The 19,518-nt window shown below is 47.5% G+C and overlaps 1 protein-coding gene across 5 annotated transcripts in view; it reads left to right on the top strand.

Annotated features, from left to right (window-relative positions):
• Positions 1-19,518, top strand: part of CEP290 (centrosomal protein 290) — a 451,099-nt gene that overhangs the window by 301,469 nt on the left and 130,112 nt on the right. For all 5 annotated transcript variants that reach the window (XM_075344782.1, XM_075344781.1, XM_075344784.1 and 2 more), the window contains 2 exons: positions 7,503-7,716; positions 12,363-12,500. In XM_075344782.1, the coding sequence (XP_075200897.1) occupies positions 7,503-7,716; positions 12,363-12,500 (352 nt within the window). The remainder of the gene's footprint in view (positions 1-7,502; positions 7,717-12,362; positions 12,501-19,518) is intronic.

Below are 19,518 nucleotides of genomic sequence, written 5' to 3'. Positions count from 1 at the left end.
AATTATATATATAGATATATTTTGTGTGTGTGTGTGTGCGTGTACATATATATATATATATATATATATTTTTATGTTCTATCTAAATATCTTGATTATTGTATCATAAAAATGATTTAATGTCTGATGTTCACATTGTACAACAATACATTTTTCATTTAAATATTAGTAATTTATGTGGGAGTCCGAGTCGTGAAGTCTGGGTAGGTGCAAGGGAAATTGAGTCCGAGTCGGAGTCGAAGGTTTGGCTTACTGACTCCACAGCCCTGGTTTTTACTTCCCCTTCTTCCAAGAGCTATCTGTTTTATTTTTTTGTTGACAGACGACTGCTTCTTTTTTGTAGGAAGAGTAGTAGTTTGGATTACACCATTCATTTGATCATGCAATGTACTAGAAAATGGGAAAAGTGCAGTGAAAATGAAAAATAAAACCTACAATTGATTTTTGGGTTTTGTTTTCACAGCGTTCACTGTGCATGGCCAGGAAATATGCTTCTCCAGGCCAGTAGGATTTTTAAGTTGATGGAGCTGTATGAGGTCTTTTTAATTTTTTGTGCATGGCGAGCTAACATCATTATTGATACCATTTTGATTGATACTTATTGCATTTTTGGAGAAGCTACAGCAACCAATAAAAACACAACTCTGCCTTTACGATTTTTTTTTTTTTTTTTCAACTCTTTATGGCTTTCTTTTGTCATACGGGCTAAATATTTTTATATACTGCAATAGCATCCAGGGACATATAATGGCTTAGAGCACTTTGCATGTATGGTTATTGAATCTTTAAAATAGACATTTCTTGTGATTGGACTTTTTGTATGATTTTTTTCAGCTAGTAATTAAAGGGAATCTGTCAGCAATATTTCACTTTCCAATCTATTTATATGTGCATGTAGCTCTCTTTAAGGCCAGCCCAGCATTACCTTTACATGGCCAGTCTGTTCATCCAGTACTGAGAAATCAGTGGTGCTATCTATCATACTTGACTGATAACCCGATGTGTGCTGCAGCTACATGTCACAGTGCAGAGAGCAGGGAGCAGCGCACTGCTTAGCGCTGGCTCCTTGCTCTCCTTGCTACAGTATACATCGGGTTAATTACCCGATGCATACTGCAGCTACATGTCACAGTGCAGGAGCCGGCACTGAGCAAGAGCGGAGGCTGGTAACCAGCGTAAACATCGGGTAACCAGGGAAAGGTCTTCCCTTGGTTACCCGATGTTTACGCTGGTTACAGCTTACCGCAGCTGCCAGTGCCGGCTCCTGCTCGCTTCATTTCGTCGCTCTCTCGCTGTCACACACAGCGATGTGTGTGTCATAGCGGGAGAGTGACGACCAAAAAATGAAGCTGGACATTCAGCAACGACCGGCGACCTCACAGCAGGGGCCAGGCCGTTGCTGGATGTCACACACAGCGACAGCGACGGGACGTCGCTGCAACGTCACAGAAAATGGTGACGTAGCAGCGACGTCGTTGTCGTTGTCGCTGTGTGTGACACCAGCTTAATTGACCGGCCATGCAAACACATTGCTGGACTCTTCTTGGAAAGAGCAAAATGTACATATAAATAGTTTAGTGGGTGATAATCTTGATGACAAGATCCCTGTAAATGACAGCTTGACAGATGTTATTTTTTCCTTGTTACCTCATAGCTGTATTTATATATATATATATATATATATATATATATATATATAAAATTGCCTTATTCTGTCTGTCTGTCTTGCTCCAAAATTCTGTCGTTACCGCGACAAACGTCTCATTGGCCGCTCGCCTCCGCCCCCCGCACGGATTGGCCTCTCGCCCCGGCCCCCTGCACGCATTGGCAACTCGGCCACGCCCCGCACCCCTCACGCATTGCACGCTCGCCCTGGCCCCGCCCCCCGCACGCATTCCCCGAACCGACACGGAGCCTCGACTCCTAGGTGAGTGCTGTACCCCCGGGAGCCCACACCAGCGTACGCCGGCAACCCAGCCGACACATACCCTCGCATTGCTGGGGTTGCCGGCGTACGCTGGTGTGGTCTCCCGTGCGTGCGGGGGGTGGGGTACGCTGGTAACCATGGCAGCGGCGGAACACACGCACACACATAAGAACAGACACACACACACACACACACACACATCAGATCACACTCACTCTCACACACACACCTCACACACACATCAGATCGCATCCACACTCACAACATCCATCGCTTGCTTCTCGGCGGCGATACTGTGCGTGCAGTGACCTTCCAGGACCTGCCAGAGGATCACATGGCCGGAAGCATGTGGTATCTCCGGATGTTGTGAGTGTGAGCGCGTATGTGAGATATCGTCAATGTGTGTGTGCGTGTATGCGATCGGATGTATGCGTGTATGCGATCGGATGTATGCGTGTATGCGATCGGATGTGTGCGTGTATGCGATCGGATGTGTGCGTGTATGCGATCGGATGTGTGCGTGTATGCGATCGGATGTGTGCGTGTCGGCAGAGGAGCACTGCGTGCAGCACAGCTGCTGGGACCGCCCACCGGAGGGCACAGGCAGAAGTGGGGTGTGAGTGTATGCGATCAGATGTGTGCGTGTATACTGTCTGATGTGTGACTGTGGAGCACGATGGGGGGTGCGCAGCATGGGGGATGGAGCACGATGGGGAGTGCGCAGCATGGGGGATGGAGCACGATGGGGAGTGCGCAGCATGGGGGATGGAGCACGATGGGGAGTGCGCAGCATGGGGGATGGAGCACGATGAGGGGTGCGCAGCATGGGGGATGGAGCACGATGGGGGGTGCGCAGCATGGGGGATGGAGCACGATGGAGGGTGCGCAGCATGGGGGATGGGGCACGATGGGGGATGGAGCACGATGGTGGGTGCGTAGCATGGGGGATGGAGCACGATGGGGAGTGCGCAGCATGGGGGATGGAGCACGATGGGGGGTGCGCAGCATGGGGGATGGAGCACGATGGGGGGGTGCGCAGCATGGAGGATGGAGCACGATGGGGGTGCATACCTCCCCCCAAAACACACACACACTGCCACACGCGCACCACACAACACACCACACACACTCTGGGAACCACAAACACCGCCCTACACAGACACCCACACACACAGACAACGCCGCACACACACAACACCCAACACACAAACACCGCAGCATACACAAATATACGCACATTCCGTGCAACACACACACATTGCACAAAACATACCTCCCCCCAAAACACACACACCCCACACCCACACAAACCGCGCAACACACACAGCACCACACACAGACAACACTGCAGACACACAGCGCTCCACAAACACAACGCACACACAGCGCTCCACACAAACCACACCGCTCTCACACACCCCCACCCAGACAACACCCAGAACATTTACAGCCCCTACACAAACACAACTACACAACTACACACAACATCTATATATATAAAAAAAACATACATTAACTACACAATAAATTCTAGAATACCCGATGCGTTAGAATCGGGCCACCTTCTAATATATATATATATATATATATATATATATATATATATATATATATATAATTATATATATAAATATAAAACTGCTGTCCTATTAATAATTACTGTGGCTTTCATTGCACTAATATACTAGCCTATTTACTGTAATATTATGATGGATTGCTATATGCTTGCTGCTTTCCGGGGGTTACACTTGCTATCTTAATAGCTACTCAATTTTCCTCATATTTTGGGTACATTTTTGTATATTTGTTACAATTTTTTTACATTATGTTTAACAGCAGATGATTGCCATGTTCCTTATTTAGCTACCTATGCTATTTTGTATATGTATTTATACAATATTTGGACTTTTTAAATTAAATATTCTTAAATCTATTTTTGGTCCTGAAAATAGTTTTGCTCAACTCTTTATGCTTTGTGAGCGTTTGACTCAGCGTATTTTCGCAACGTCAAAAACGCAGCATCTTACAGTTTCAACAAAGTAGATGAGATGTTTTGTTGGGTTTTTTTTTAATACTCAGCGTAAACTAATCTGTGATGTATGTTTCAAATCCGCAACATATCAATGTCTTTTGCGGGTTTTCTGTGCGGATTTTCCCTACAGAAATGCAGAAAATCCGCAGTTAAAATAACACGTGCGTTTTTAGACATGTAATCTGCAGTCCGAGAGAGAGAGAGACTTAATTTACATTTTAAATTTGTGACGCACATCCAGCCGCACTAGCGATGTCGTTGCATGTGACACCTATGAGCGCTTTTGAATCGTCGCAAAAACGTTCAAAATCGCTCATCGGTGACATGGGGGTCCCTTCTCAAATATCGCTGCTGCAGCAGTAACGATGTAGTTCATCGTTCCTGCGGCAGCACACATTGCTCTGTGTGACACCGCAGGAACGAGGAACCTCACCTTACCTGTTGCCGCTCACAATGTGGAAGGAAGAAGTGGACGGGATGTTACGTCCCGCTCATCTCCGCCCCTCCGCTTTGATTGGGCGGCCGCTTAGTGACGTTGCTGTGATGCCGCACGGACCGCCCCCTTAGAAAGGAGACGGTTCGCCGGTCACAGTGACGTCGCAGAGCAGGTAAGTAGTCTGACGGGTCCGGGCGATGTTGTGCGCCACAGGCAGCGATTTGCCTTTGTCGCACACCCGATGGGGGCGGATACCCACGCTAGTGATATCTGTACCGATATTGCAGCGTGTAAAGTAGCCTTAAATGTTTGCCCTTTTGGCCATGTAAGTGCTCACTCCTTTACCATTTACTATTTTTTTCTATAATTATTGGTTTCTATATAACAGTAAAGCGTTCTTCCTATATGTCCACAGATTTGATTGCATGAAGGCGCTTGCAGTGACTCACTGTCTGTCCCATGCAGTAATGCTGTGTTCTGTGAATTCTTTAGTAATCCCCTGCTATACGTAAAGCTGGTGTCACACATAACGACGACGACAACGACGTCGCTGCTACGTCACCATTTTCTGTGACGTTGCAGCGACGTCCCGTCGCTGTCGCTGTGTGTGACATCCAGCAACGACCTGGCCCCTGCTGTGAGGTCGCCGGTCGTTGCTGAATGTCCAGCTTCATTTTTTGGTCGTCACTCTCCCGCTGTGACACACACATCGCTGTGTGTGACAGCGAGAGAGCGACGAAATGAAGCGATCAGGAGCCGGCACTGGCAGCTGCGGTAAGCTGTAACCAGCGTAAACATCGGGTAACCAAGGGAAGACCTTTCCCTGGTTACCCGATGTTTACGCTGGTTACCAGCCTCCGCTCTTGCTGCCAGTGCCGGCTCCTGCACTGTGACATGTGGCTGCAGTACGCATCGGGTAATTAACCCGATGTATACTGTAGCAAGGAGAGCAAGGAGCCAGCGCTAAGCAGTGCGCGCGGCTCCCTGCTCTCTGAACTGTGACATGTAGCTGCAGCACACATCGGGTTAATTAACCCGATGTGTGCTGCAGGAGAGCAAGGAGCCAGCGCTAAGCGCGGCTCCCTGCTCTCTGAACTGTGACATGTAGCTGCAGCACACATCGGGTTAATTAACCCGATGTGTGCTGCAGGAGAGCAAGGAGCCAGCGCTAAGCGCGGCTCCCTGCTCTCTGAACTGTGACATGTAGCTGCAGCACACATCGGGTTAATTAACCCGATGTGTGCTGCAGGAGAGCAAGGAGCCAGCGCTAAGCGCGGCTCCCTGCTCTCTGAACATGTAGCACAGCGACCTTATGATCGCTGCTTCTGCTGTGTTTGACAGCTAAGCAGCGATCATAACAGCGACTTACAAGGTCGCTGTTACGTCACCGAAAATGGTGACGTAACAGCGACGTCGTTGTCGCTGTCGTTTAGTGTGACACCAGCTTAATTCACCGTAGTTTATTTCTTCCTGGGTAGTGGAACACTTTGTTAGAACCATTTCCAAGAAACCATTTTTCTTTTATCTAATTAGACTGTTGGGGACAACGGAATTCATCATGTGAATAAAGCCAGTGAGAAGGACTTTTCCAAAGGAAGGTAAATGAGCTGAGCAGAGCCCCCTGACCACACTTTGTACGGCTGATGATTGTAACTCACGGGGCTTCCTATACATCTTATAAATGAGGAAACCATCGCTTCCATTGTATCTTTTCTATCTCACCTAATTCTCTGTGGGAGATCATTAATAACTTTCCAGCATTACTGGCTCTGGATGGCTTTTGTTCATTCATGTGTTACAGCTTCTTATCTAAAACGTAGTAAAAGAGAAATAATATTAAACTAGTGTCCTGGGGATGGATCCAAAATAACGGATATTGAGCTGCCTGTAACATGTTCCCATTAACTACAGTGACCTTCCTGAATCGGGATTGCTTTCTTTATTGGTGCATGCTATTATGAGGGTTCCCAGTGAGACCCCAATCGGTTTGTATGCCGGCGCAGGTTGTCTGCTTCTCCACACAAAATAGGCTATGTACACCGTCACATTGTACGGCTTGTTTAACGCCAAATTGATCTTGAAATTATGAAGAAGAAAATGTACTATATTGGAAAAATAATGCAATTTTTATTATGTAACTAGCTGTAGCACCCGGCGTTGCCCGGGTTAGTAACTAAGTCTCTCTCTCCTTTTCTCACTCTCCCTCTTTGTGTGTGTGTGTGTCTCTTTCTGTGCGTGTCTCTTTCTGTGCGTGTCTCTTTCTGTGCGTGTCTCTTTCTGTGCGTGTCTCTTTCTGTGCGTGTCTCTTTCTGTGCGTGTCTCTTTCTGTGCGTGTCTCTTTCTGTGCGTGTCTCTTTCTGTGCGTGTCTCTTTCTGTGCGTGTCTCTTTCTGTGCGTGTGTGTCTTTCTGTGTGTGTCTTTCTGTGCGTGTGTGTCTTTCTGTGTGTGTCTTTCTGTGCGTGTGTGTCTTTCTGTGCGTGTGTGTCTTTCTGTGCGTGTGTGTCTTTCTGTGCGTGTGTGTCTTTCTGTGCGTGTGTGTCTTTCTGTGCGTGTGTGTCTTTCTGTGCGTGTGTGTCTTTCTGTGCGTCCGTCTCTCGGTGCGTCCGTCTCTCGGTGCGTCCGTCTCTTGGTGCGTCCGTCTCTCTCTCGGTGCGTCCGTCTCTCTCTGTGCGTCCGTCTCTTTCTCTCTCCATAGTAGGAGTCTATAATAGATCCTTACCCAGCTCAATTGACTTTAATGCAAGCAGGTTTTTTGCTGTATAACTGTAATGTGCAGGGTTAAATTTTCCCCTCAAAACCTAGGCTATGATGTTTCCTAAGCCAAAGGAGGTGGCTGTGCAACATGTTGTGATTGTAAATGCGATAGTGTGGATTCCTTTAGTGGACACACACACACACACACACACACACACACACACACACACACACACACACACACATATAAATACATATTCTCAGCTTTATATATTAGATGATGAAGGCCGCTTTATATAATCCAGAATTCCCTTTAACATTTTGCCCCCCTAAATTGCCCGGTGAGGCTTGTCACGTTGTGCTGTATTCAGGGGTGAACATACTCTGAACTGACTTTCTTTGGTTTGTCCTAGGCTTGAAGAGGATTCTGTGTTAGAAGTGAAGAGACATAAGAGTGAAGCTGAAGAGCTCAGGGTTCGCTACTCTGAGATGGAAAAGGAAATAAATTATCTTAATGCTGAACTTGAAGCGCAGAAAGAGGCAAACACCAGAGCTCCTACTGCAACTATGAAGAATCTAGTTGAACGACTGAAAGGCCAAGTAGTCCACAAGGAAAAGCAGCAAAAGGTATTTTGTCTCATAATAGTTTGCATATTGAAAAGAAAAATTCTCTAATGAGAATAAACACTTAAAAGTTTTACTAAAGCAAACCTATGCATATCAAGGATGACATGTTGTACCTCGCTGTATAAAGTCATATTCTTGATCTACTTGTATTTGGGATAGCTATGTAAAGGAGAAATACAACACTTATTTTGGAGGTAAATTATATTGCTTGAACTAACTGCCTTTAGAAAAGAAAATATGTTAAGTTTTACCTACTTAAAGGAGTTCTGTGAGAATTGTTGTAAAATTTAAAAAAATAGATAATTCCCATTTAAAGAGGAACAACCAGCAGGATTTTGCTGTATGAGGTATAGGCAGTGCCAGACTGACACTAAGATGCTGAATCCAGGCATACCTGTTGTAGAAACATCGAATGCTTGGTTGATGAAATATCTTTAATTAAAGTTGCAGAAATGCACTGCACTTTGATTGACGGGTGCAACAGGGGCGGGTATTGTGGGTTGGCTCCTCGGCGTTTATTCCTCCTCCAGTATCCGCTATGATGTGCCCCCTTTTCTTTATTTGAATATCGTGCCACGCCGCCAACAACAGCAATTTTGTCTGTACTAAAATGGCGCCGGAGATCGCGGTACACACATGCGCAAGGAACTGTACATAACTTCATTTTTAGGGACCTATTCAGTTTTCTTTTCACCTTGGGGAATTTATATATTGGAAAACCCCTCAAAGTGACCCCATTTTGCAAACACCTTTCAACATATCCACAGCTGCTGTCAGGTAGTTTATTGACCCTTCAGGTGCATTTCAGGAATTAATGCAAAGTGGCATGACAGGAAAGAAAAATGGTATTTTTACCACCTACAATGTTGCGGAGTTCTGAACAGGTCACTATACCCTGCAGATTCTAAGGCGGTAATTTAGGTGTGAACTGCCATGGCCACCATCAGGACCACACAATCATAATCTCAATGGAGTTAAAAAGGAGCCGCCTCCCCCACACTCTTTTTACCCATCTAGATGCCATGATCACTATTGACAGCATCATCTAAAGGGTTAAAAGGCCACGTTCTGCGCTAACACCGATCATGTCTGATACCACAGGGTGTCTGCTATAGTGTACAGCCAACAGCTGCTGTATCATCCATGGGGGGGATGCTGTTCATTTAGATCTCAGGTCAGTAAGGGCTGAAAGGGCCTACAAATGCTCCACATAACATTCTCTTAAAATCAGATTTATCCATCATGTAGATGTGCAACAATAGTAAATTGTCCATATGAAGAAGACCCAGAAGTGCAGTCTCTTGTGAATTTATTCAGTAAAGCGCAAAACAGCATGTCAGTGATTCTGGTCCTATGAGTAGGGTAGTATCTCTGACCAGGGTGTACGTAGAGGGTCCATACGTACAGCTCTGTTTGAGTTATATATGAAATGAATAATGTAAAACTGTATGTATTCTGAGTGTGCACTATATATATAATATATGTGTATATGTGTGTGTATATATATATATATATATATATATATATATATATATATATATATATATATATATATGAACAACGACAAGGCAGAGTCCAGCAATAACGTGAGCAATCCAGGATGCTGGAGGTGTGTTTGGGTCATTGTCCTATTGAAAAATAAATGATGGTCCAAATAAACGCAAACCGGATGGAATAGCATGCCGCTGCAAGATGCTGTGGTAGGCATGCTGGGTTCAGTATGCCTTCAATTTTGAATAAATCCCCAACAGTGTCAGCAGCAAAGCACCCCCACACCATCACACCTCCTCCTCCATGCTGCACAGTGGGAACCAGGCATGTAGAGTCCATCCGTTCACCTTTTCTACAAAGACACGGTGGTTGGATCCAAAGATCTCAAATTTGGACTCATCAGACCAAATTTGACCAAAGCACAGATTTCCACTGGTCTAATGTCCATTCCTTGTATTCTTTAGCCCAAACAAGTCTCTTCTGCTTGTTGCCTGTCCTCACCAGTGGTTTCCTAGCAGCTATTTTACCATGAAGGCCTGCTGCACAAAGTCTCCTCTTAACAGTTGTTCTAGAGACGAGAAGGTGTGTCCAAATATATATATATATATATATATATATATATATATATATATATATATATATATATATATATATATGTCCAACAATGTAGACCAGCTCACTCCTGTGAATCACCTGGAACCTCAGCTGACCTGGTTAACTCCGTTGTGCCCGGATCAGGACGCAGGAGTCCATCCATACAAATGTGAACAACGACAAGGCAGAGTCCAGCAATAACGTGAGCAATCCAGGATGCTGTTAAATTTTTTTTTCCTTCTTTTTATTCGTAAATTCATTAAAATATAATGGTCCAAGCAATTCAGAACAGCATTATCGCAGGAAAATAGCGCAGATAGGACTACGCGTTTCAGCGGTAAAATCCGCCTTCTTCACAGTCCAGAATCTGATCTGCTTTCCAAACATAGAACCTTATATACATCTCACTCCCATCAGGGTAATTACAAACATGTGTGAGAGATTTAAAAACATAAGCTAGAAAAGCAAATCAAACATGTAAGCTATCCGCATATTGATCAATATACAGCATGCATAAGAGTTATAAGGAAAGGATTCAGCATTTTGGAGAAAAATACAATCAGAAAATCCAATAACCTGACCATAAAATTATTTTTCAAGTGATACAAAAGCATAACACAGTAGTAATAACCAGCAACATATAATGCAACAATGTATCAATAGTGCATAATGATATCCATACGATTGTTAAAGCCCTGTGGCATGCGGGTCCCCAGCTCAAATATCCACCTACTCTCTCTTGCAAGCACTTTTTTATGAAAATCTCCCCCTCTCAATGGTTTTTTTACATGCTCTATGCCCATAAAAGAAAAACCGCGTAAATCCCCATTGTGTTTTTTTGAAAAATGTCGGGATACTACTGATGCACCAACCATTGGCAAATTGCTAGCATGTGATAGATGTTTGCGGATTCTGGTTTTGAGGGGGTTCATCGTGCAACCTACATATTGCATGCGGCATATATTGCAATTAATTAAATAAAAAATAATTTTATGGTCAGGTTATTGGATTTTCTGATTGTATTTTTCTTCAAAATGCTGAATCCTTTCCTTAGAACTCTTATGCATGCTGTATATTGATCAATATGCGGATAGCTTACATGTTTGATTTGCTTTTCTAGCTTATGTTTTTAAATCTCTCACACATGTTTGTAATTACCCTGATGGGAGTGAGATGTATATAAGGTTCTATGTTTGGAAAGCAGATCAGATTCTGGACCGTGAAGAAGGCGGATTTTACCGCTGAAACGCGTAGTCCTATCTGCGCTATTTTCCTGCGATAATGCTGTTCTGAATTGCTTGGACCATTATATTTTAATGAATTTATGAATAAAAAGAAGGAAAATTTTTTTTAACAGCATCCTGGATTGCTCACGTTATTGCTGGACTCTGCCTTGTCGTTGTTCAAATTTGTATGGATGGACTCCTGCGTCCTGATCCGGGCACAACGGAGTTAACCAGGTCAGCTGAGGTTCCAGGTGATTCACAGGAGTGAGCTGGTCTACATTGTTGGACATATATATATATATATATATATATATCTCGTCTCTAGAACAACTGTTAAGAGGAGACTTTGTGCAGAAGGCCTTCATGGTAAAATAGCTGCTAGGAAACCACTGCTAAGGACAGGAACAAGCAGAAGAGACTTGTTTGGGCTAAAGAATACAAGGAATGGACATTAGACCAGTGGAAATCTGTGCTTTGGTCAAATTTGGTCTGATGAGTCCAAATTTGAGATCTTTGGATCCAACCACCGTGTCTTTGTAGAAAAGGTGAATGGATGGACTCTACATGGCTGGTTCCCACCGTGAAGCATGGAGGAGGAGGTGTGATGGTGTGGTGGTGCTTTGCTGGTGACACTGTTGGGGATTTATTCAAAATTGAAGGCATACAGAACCAGCATGCGTACCACAGCATCTTGCAGCAGCATGCTATTCCATCCGGTTTGCGTTTAGTTGGACCATCATTTATTTTTCAACAGGACAATGACCCAAACACACCTCCAGGCTGTGTAAGGGCTATTTGACTAAGAAGGAGAGTGATGGGGTGCTACGCCAGATGACCTTGTCTCCACAGTCACCAGACCTGAACTCAATCGAGATGGTTTGGGGTGAGCTGGACCGCAGAGTGAAGGCAAAAGGGCCAACAAGTGCTAAGCATCTCTGGGAACTCCTTCAAGACTGTTGGAAGACCATTTCCGGTGACTACCTCTTGAAGCTCATCAAGAGAATGCCAAGAGTGTGCAAAGCAGTAATCAAAGCAAAAGGTGGCTACTTTGAAGAACCTAGAATATAAGACATATTTTCAGTTGTTTCACACTTTTTTAAGTATTTCATTCCACATGTTTTCATTCATAGTTTTGATGCTTTCAATGTGAATCTACAATTTTTAGAGTCATGGTCTGTACTGTGTGTATGTGTGTGTGTATGTATATATATGTGTGTGTATGTGTGTATATATATATATATATATATATACCACTTTCTATCTTTTTATGTTAACAATGCAATCTCCCCTGAAGTAGAAGAATATTTTGCTAAATGTACCTCTGTCTTTTACCAGGCTTTAAGTAAAGCTCTGCTGGCTCTACGGGCAGAAATGACCGCTCATGCCGAACAGCAGATTATTTCCGCAGCAGCACAAAAGGAAGAGAGTTTAAACATTCAGCAGATTGTTGATAGACAGACCAAAGATTTAAAGGTGAGAGGTGACACTTAACGTACTGGAGTAGCGATGCAGTATAAATTACACAATTCTGTCGTGTAAATGTCTATATACAATCCTCTATGTTGAAATTACAACCACAAGAAGGAAAAGTCATGGCACTATGGAAATTACAGCATGGTAAACATATTAATGATCTCCAAATGATGAAAAAATGGAAACAATGTTTTCAAACCATCTCAGTTTATTGCTTATCGAGTCTGAGTGATAGCTCTACCCTAACCTACTGTATCCTCGCCTATCCCTTGTAGACTGTGAGCCCTCGCGGGCAGGGACCTCTATCCTCCTGTACCTGTCTGTGTCTTGTATTGTTTATGATTATTGTACTTGCCCTATTATGTACACCCCTTTCACATGTAAAGCGCCATGGAATTGATGACGCTATAATAATAAATAATAATAATAATGTAGAGAAATCCCTACACTTATACACCTTGGCATACTATCAATGAGATTACTAATGTTGTCTAAGGAATATTCTCCCATTCTGAATGCAATTGGTCACACAAATCATCAAGATCCGCTGCTGGTAGCTCCTTTGTAACTACTGACCCCTGACATCCAGATGTGGTAGAAAAGAGGCCCGTCCATAGAATCTGCAGGCCATAGTAGCATGTGTAGGCCACGTCGGCTGCTCACAATAATACAAGCAACATGCAATTTAGTTCCACGACCAAAGCAATGTAACGCCGAGCTGTTAGAGGACCTGGAATTAAAACTAGAGTTTCTACTGTACATTTTGCCACCATAGACCATAATCTTGGAGTGGGACCAATCTCTGACTATCATGACATCAAAGACAAAAATGAGACTCATCAATGGAGAGGGTAGACCCCTATTTCATCCTCTATTGCTCCATTCAATCCTCCAGTTCCCATCTAAAAACCACATGGGTGACAGAATGAAAAGGCCTTCACAAGGTAATATCACAGACATATTCCTACTCTCAGGATTATGGTGAGGGGTGGCATAATATAGGTTAGCCGGATCCCTCCAGTCGTGATTCCAGATACAGCTCGGCATTACATTGATTTAATTATGAAACCAATGGCAGGGCCATTTTTCCAAGATGTCTCAGGAGCTATTTTTCAACTCGCTAACACCAGGCTATATGTTGCTCGTACTACTGTGAGCAGCCTGCATGAAATAAAGTTTCTGTCATGGCCTGCAACATCTGAACTTGTATCCCATCAATCACATCTTGGACGGCAAAGGTCGGTAGCTGCTAAAGGAGCTGCCAGGAGGGGATCTTGATGATTTGTGTGCCCAAGTGCATTCAGCTGGCAGAACATTCCTCAGACAACTATTAATAACCTCATTGATAACAAGCCAAGGCGTGTGCATGCATGTGGCACTCATACTCCATAATGAATCTAAGTGATGTTTTGAGTATTCCTATTTTAATCTTTGCCTTCATTTGCATATCATATACATGTCTATCCATACTGTGATTTTCATAATTCCATAGCTTATCGTTTAGTGCTGCAGTATTGTGGAACTTATATACATGGGTATGTGTGTGTGTGTATGTATGTGTGTGTGTATGTATGTGTGTGTGTATGTATGTGTATGTATGTATATGTATGTATATATATATATATATATATATATATATCTCTACAGATATTTAAACATATATATATATATATATATACATATATATATATACATACACACATATATATATGTATATATCTCTATATATATATATTTATATATATATACATACACACACATACATTTCATATATATATATATATTTCTCTATCGTTTCATTGGGGGACACAGGACCATGGGTTATGCTGCTGTCACTAGGAGGCTGACACTAAGTAAACATAAAAAGTTAGCTCCTCCCTAGCAGCATACACCCCGAGCCGGAGGCGGGCTCAGATCAGTTTTTAGCTTAGTGTCGTAGGAGGCTGATGTGGGCCGTCTCGGCCCCCCTCAGCCATGTATGTTTTTTGCGCTTTTTTATTTTATTTCGGCGCCGCTCATCGCTCTCATACCTGTCGTCTTCTTCTCTGCAGGTATTCGCTTCACTCATTCTCCGCAGCCCCGTGGGTACCGCTCCCCAGGGTCGCAGGGGCTTGAGACTTCGGGGCCCTCTCCCCCGCCCGTCCCCGTGGTACCACTCCCGGGGGTGCGCGTGTGGGCAGGTTGTTTTGTGGGCACCCCTGATTCGCCCTGAGGTATCACCCCAAAGGGCGTACAGGGGAATACAGCAGGGATGGAACCTCAGCAGCGTTTGTGATAGATGGGGCCCTGTCACGCTGCCTTCTCCTGATAGGGGGCTGTCTACCCCCATCATGATGCCTACTACCCTGCCTTCAGCACGCTCTCCCCCGGAGCCTTCCTGGACGAGCAGCGCTGTTCACAGGCAGGGCCAGGGAGCTCTGCCTGCACCGCATCCATCGCTGAGCCGGCGCCGCCGATTGCAGGTAGGATCCGACTTCCCTGCTCTTTCCCCCGGCCCCCTCCATAAATTTAGTCCCCGGCTTCGGCCTAGTCGCTCCTGCGTCCTAGCCACGCCCCCGCTGCATGCTATTGGCCGCCGGTCGTCTCCCTCTGTACCTCCCACTGCTCTGCCTCCTGGCTGATGGTGGGGGCTGTGAATCCTCCAGACTTTTCGCGCCGGAATCCTGCTCCTCCTCCAGCGTCCCCTCTCCATTTTAGCCTGCCTCTGGTCCCCTGAGGCTGCAGCACGCCGGCGTTCTGAGTTTTCTGGCCAGCTCATTCCTGGACTCCACTTCTGGACTGGTGGGCAGCACACAGGACCTGGGTAAGCTCTGCTCCTAAGGAGTAGCCCTCACTAGGTAGCATTCTCTGAGTTTAGGGACGAGTTAACCCTCTCCTGTCTCCTTCCTAGCAGCCACCAGGGAGAGTACCTGTGTGCACCATGCCTAAGGCTAAGCCCACCCAATCCAAGCAGGCCCCCTTTGCACTATTTTTTGCATGCTCCTCCTGCAGCTCCAAATTTTCCCAGGGTCAGGACGCCCCACTATGCTCCGTCTGTTCTACAGACGCGCAGCCTCCGCAGGACTCCGCGGCCGACGCTTCTGATACCGCAGACGCCACAGCGCCATATGCTGCAGGGCCCTGCGTCCCGCCCCCCCCCGACTGGCTAGCGTCCCTGTCCCAGTCCGTAGATTCCCTCTCTGAGGCTTCTCGGACCATCGCGCAAGCTCTACGCCTGCTGCCGACGCTCGCCCAGATTCCCGCAGACCCGGCGCAATTGCCCCCGGAGCAGGTGAGCCCCGTTGCAGGGTCCTCCTCTGCTGCTCAGAAACGGACCCGCCGGGTCTCGTCCTCAGACTCTTCCCAGGTTTCACCTTCATCCCCAGGTCCAGACCGTCAGTCCTCCAGGGAGGCTTCTGACTGCTCCGAGGATGATTCCGATGCGGTACCCCTACAGGACTCAGAGCAGGCGGCCGATATTCGGCACATGGTAAATAGCCTGATAGAAGCAGTAAACCAGACCTTGAAGGTACAGGTGGACCCAGTCTCCTCCCAGAGCACCCAGGTCTCCTTTAAGCGGGTGAAGCGGGCCCAGAACACATTCAGCGGACATCCAGAATTCGCTGAGTTACTGCGCAGCCACAGGCAACAGCCGGACAGGGTATTTACCAGCGGTAAGTCCATCGATTTGCATTATCCCTTTCCTGAGGGTCTTCGAAAGGATTGGGCAGGTTCCCCTGTGGTTGACCCCCCAGTCTCCCGCCTGTCTTCTCACACAGTCCTTCCACTCACTAACGGTACGTCTCTCAAAGATCCTACGGACCGTACTATTGACAGGTTGGCCCGTTCCGCCTTCGAGGCAGCGGGCTCATCCCTCTCTCCGGCCTTCGCCTCGGTTTGGGTGGCGAAGGCCCTGATGTCCTGGGCGGACACGCTACGCGGCGGTCTCCGCGCCATTCCTACCAATCCGGACCTGGTTCCCATCGCCTCGCAGATTTCCCTCGCGGGTGAGTACTTGCTCAATGCAGCCCTGGCGTCTGCAAGTTGCGCGACCCAGGCCGCCAGCAACAATGTGGCCATCCGTCGAGCCCTTTGGCTCCGCTCCTGGAACGCGGATGCGGCCTCTAAGAAGTCACTAACTTCCCTGCCCTTCCTAGGGGAGCGTCTCTTCGGAGATAGGCTGGACCAGCTGATCTCCGATGCAACGGGAGGAAAGAGTACATCTCTCCCCCAATTGCGCCCCAAGCGCTTCCAGAATCGGCGCTCCACCGCTCGTTTCCGGTCCTTTCGCAGCTTCAGCTCCAATCCCCAGCCGCGGAAAAGCCGCTCTCCTCCGAGAGACAGGAAGACCCCATCATTCAAGACCAATCCCGCCTGGCGTTCACGCCCCCGCCAGTCCACGAGATCCTCTTCTGGTTACCGCCGTCGTTCCTCCAAGTGACTCGCGGTCGGCGCGCAACAGCGCCAGACTTGTGGGAGGGCGCCTGTCTCGTTTTCAGCATGTGTGGATCCCCCTGACCGCCGATGCCTGGGTCAGAGAGATCATCACATCAGGCTACAAAATAGAATTCGAGGCAAAGCCACCGAGACGTTTTTTCCTATCTCGCCCTCCCGAGTCTACCGCGCGGGCTCGCGCGTTCTTTCACTCCATAGACTCCCTCCTCCGAACCGGAGTCGTGGTACCAGTCCCTCCCGCAGAGCGTTTCAAGGGGTTCTATTCCAACCTTTTCGTGGTCCCCAAAAAGGACGGCTCTGTCCGTCCCGTCCTCGACCTAAAGCTTCTGAACAGGTCGGTGAGACCTCGGCCGTTTCGAATGGAGTCACTCCGGTCCGTCATCGCGTCCATGGAGGTAGGCGAATTCCTGGCATCGCTGGATATTCAAGACGCCTATCTTCACGTCCCGATAGCCACCTCTCACCAACAGTTCCTCCGTTTTGCGATAGCGGAAGATCACTTCCAGTTCACAGCTCTTCCCTTCGGCCTCGCATCCGCACCCAGGGTCTTTACGAAGATCATGGCTGCTGCCATGTCCGTCCTGCATGCCAGGGGTGTCATGGTCATCCCGTACTTGGACGATATGTTGATAAAGGGCTCTTCTTTCGAGGACTGTCGTCTCGGGGTTCAGGTCACGATCGACACCCTTTCACGGTTAGGGTGGCTGATAAATCGGAAGACGTCCTCTCTGATCCCGGCCCGTCGGATCACCTTTTTAGGCATGGTATTCGATACCATCCAAGGGCGAGTTTTCCTCACACAGGAGAAGATCTCCTCCCTACAACGAGGACTCCGCGCTCTTCGGCGTCAGCGCCAAGTGTCCATCAGGTTCGGCATGCGAGTCCTCGGTCGTATGGTGGCGGCGATGGAAGCGGTACCCTTTGCACAGTTCCATCTCCGGCCACTCCAGCTGGCCTTGCTGAAGAAGTGGGACAGATCTCCCTTTTCTCTGGACCGCAGGTTTCATCTTTCGCCGGAGACCCGCAACTCCCTCCGTTGGTGGCTCAATCAGCGCAACCTCGCATCAGGGAGGTCTTTCCTCCCGCTCCACTGGAAGATAGTGACCACCGACGCCAGTCTCCAGGGCTGGGGAGCAGTGTTTCGACATCACACAGCGCAGGGCCGATGGTCACCGAGAGAAAGTTGTCTCCAGATCAACATTTTGGAGATAAGAGCCATCCGGCTAGCCTTGCAGCAGTTTCGGCACCTAGTACAGGGTTGCCCGGTCAGGATCCAGTCGGACAATGCGACGGCGGTGGCGTACATCAACCACCAAGGCGGCACAAGAAGTGTCGGGGCGATGCGAGAAGTCAAGAAGATATTGCACTGGGCCGAGTGTCATCACTCCCTGATCTCAGCGGTACACATCCCAGGCGTGGACAATTGGGCGGCGGACTTCCTCAGCAGGGAAGGCCTCGCCTCCGGAGAATGGTCCCTCAACCGGGAAGTCTTCAACCAGATCTGCGACAGATGGGGAGTTCCGGACGTGGACCTAATGGCCTCCCGGTTCAACCGTCAAGTTCCGCACTTTGTAGCGCGGTGCCGCGACCGCTTGGCTTTAGGAGTCGACGCCCTCACCCTGTCATGGAGCCAGTTCAGTCTCCCGTACATCTTCCCTCCGCTCCCTCTAATTCCGAGGGTCCTCAAGAAGATCAAGGCGGAAGGGATACCGGTCATCCTAGTGGCTCCGGACTGGCCCAGGCGAGCATGGTTCGCGGAACTAACTCAGCTCCTCGCAGACGCTCCGTGGCGCCTTCCAGACCGTCCAGATCTCCTGCAGCAGGGGCCTCTCTTCCATCAGAACTCACAGGTCCTAAATTTGACGGCCTGGCCATTGAATCCTGGGTTCTAGCTAAGGCTGGTTTTTCCTCAAGAGTGATTCAGACAATGATTAGGGCCAGGAAGCCATCTTCATCAAAGATTTACCACCGCACGTGGAAAGTTTTCTTCAGGTGGTGTGAAGAGCAGAATATTTCTTCTCCTCTCGCCTTCTCCCTTCCTTCCCTGTTGGCATTCTTGCAGTCAGGCCTAGATGCGGGTCTCTCGCTCGCAACACTAAAGGGCCAGATATCGGCGTTATCAATCCTGTTTCAGAAGCCACTGGCCGCTCGTTCACAGGTTAAGACCTTCATCCAGGGAGTAGCCCACCTGGCACCGCCGTACCGTCGGCCTCTATAACCGTGGGACCTTAATCTAGTCCTAGGGTCACTTCAGGGCTCCCCATTCGAGCCCTTGCGAGAATCTTCCCTGTCTCACCTGTCTTGGAAGGTGGTGTTTCTTGTTGCCATCACTTCTATTCGCAGGACGTCAGAGCTGGCAGCTCTCTCTTGTCGTTCCCCCTTTTTGATTTTTCACCAGGACAAAGCGGTTCTCCGGCCAGATCCCGCTTTTCTCCCAAAGGTGGTCTCCCCGTTCCATCTTAACGAGGAAATCATCCTTCCATCCTTCTGTCCTGGCCCCTCTCACAGCTTGGAAAGGTCCTTGCACACCCTGGACCTAGTGCGTGCACTTAGAATTTATGTCTCCAGGACCGCGCCGTTCCGT

This window comes from Anomaloglossus baeobatrachus, chromosome 4 (genome assembly GCF_048569485.1).
Source record: "Anomaloglossus baeobatrachus isolate aAnoBae1 chromosome 4, aAnoBae1.hap1, whole genome shotgun sequence".
NCBI classification, from domain to species: domain Eukaryota; kingdom Metazoa; phylum Chordata; class Amphibia; order Anura; family Aromobatidae; genus Anomaloglossus; species Anomaloglossus baeobatrachus.
This window is presented reverse-complemented; position numbering and strand designations above follow the sequence as displayed.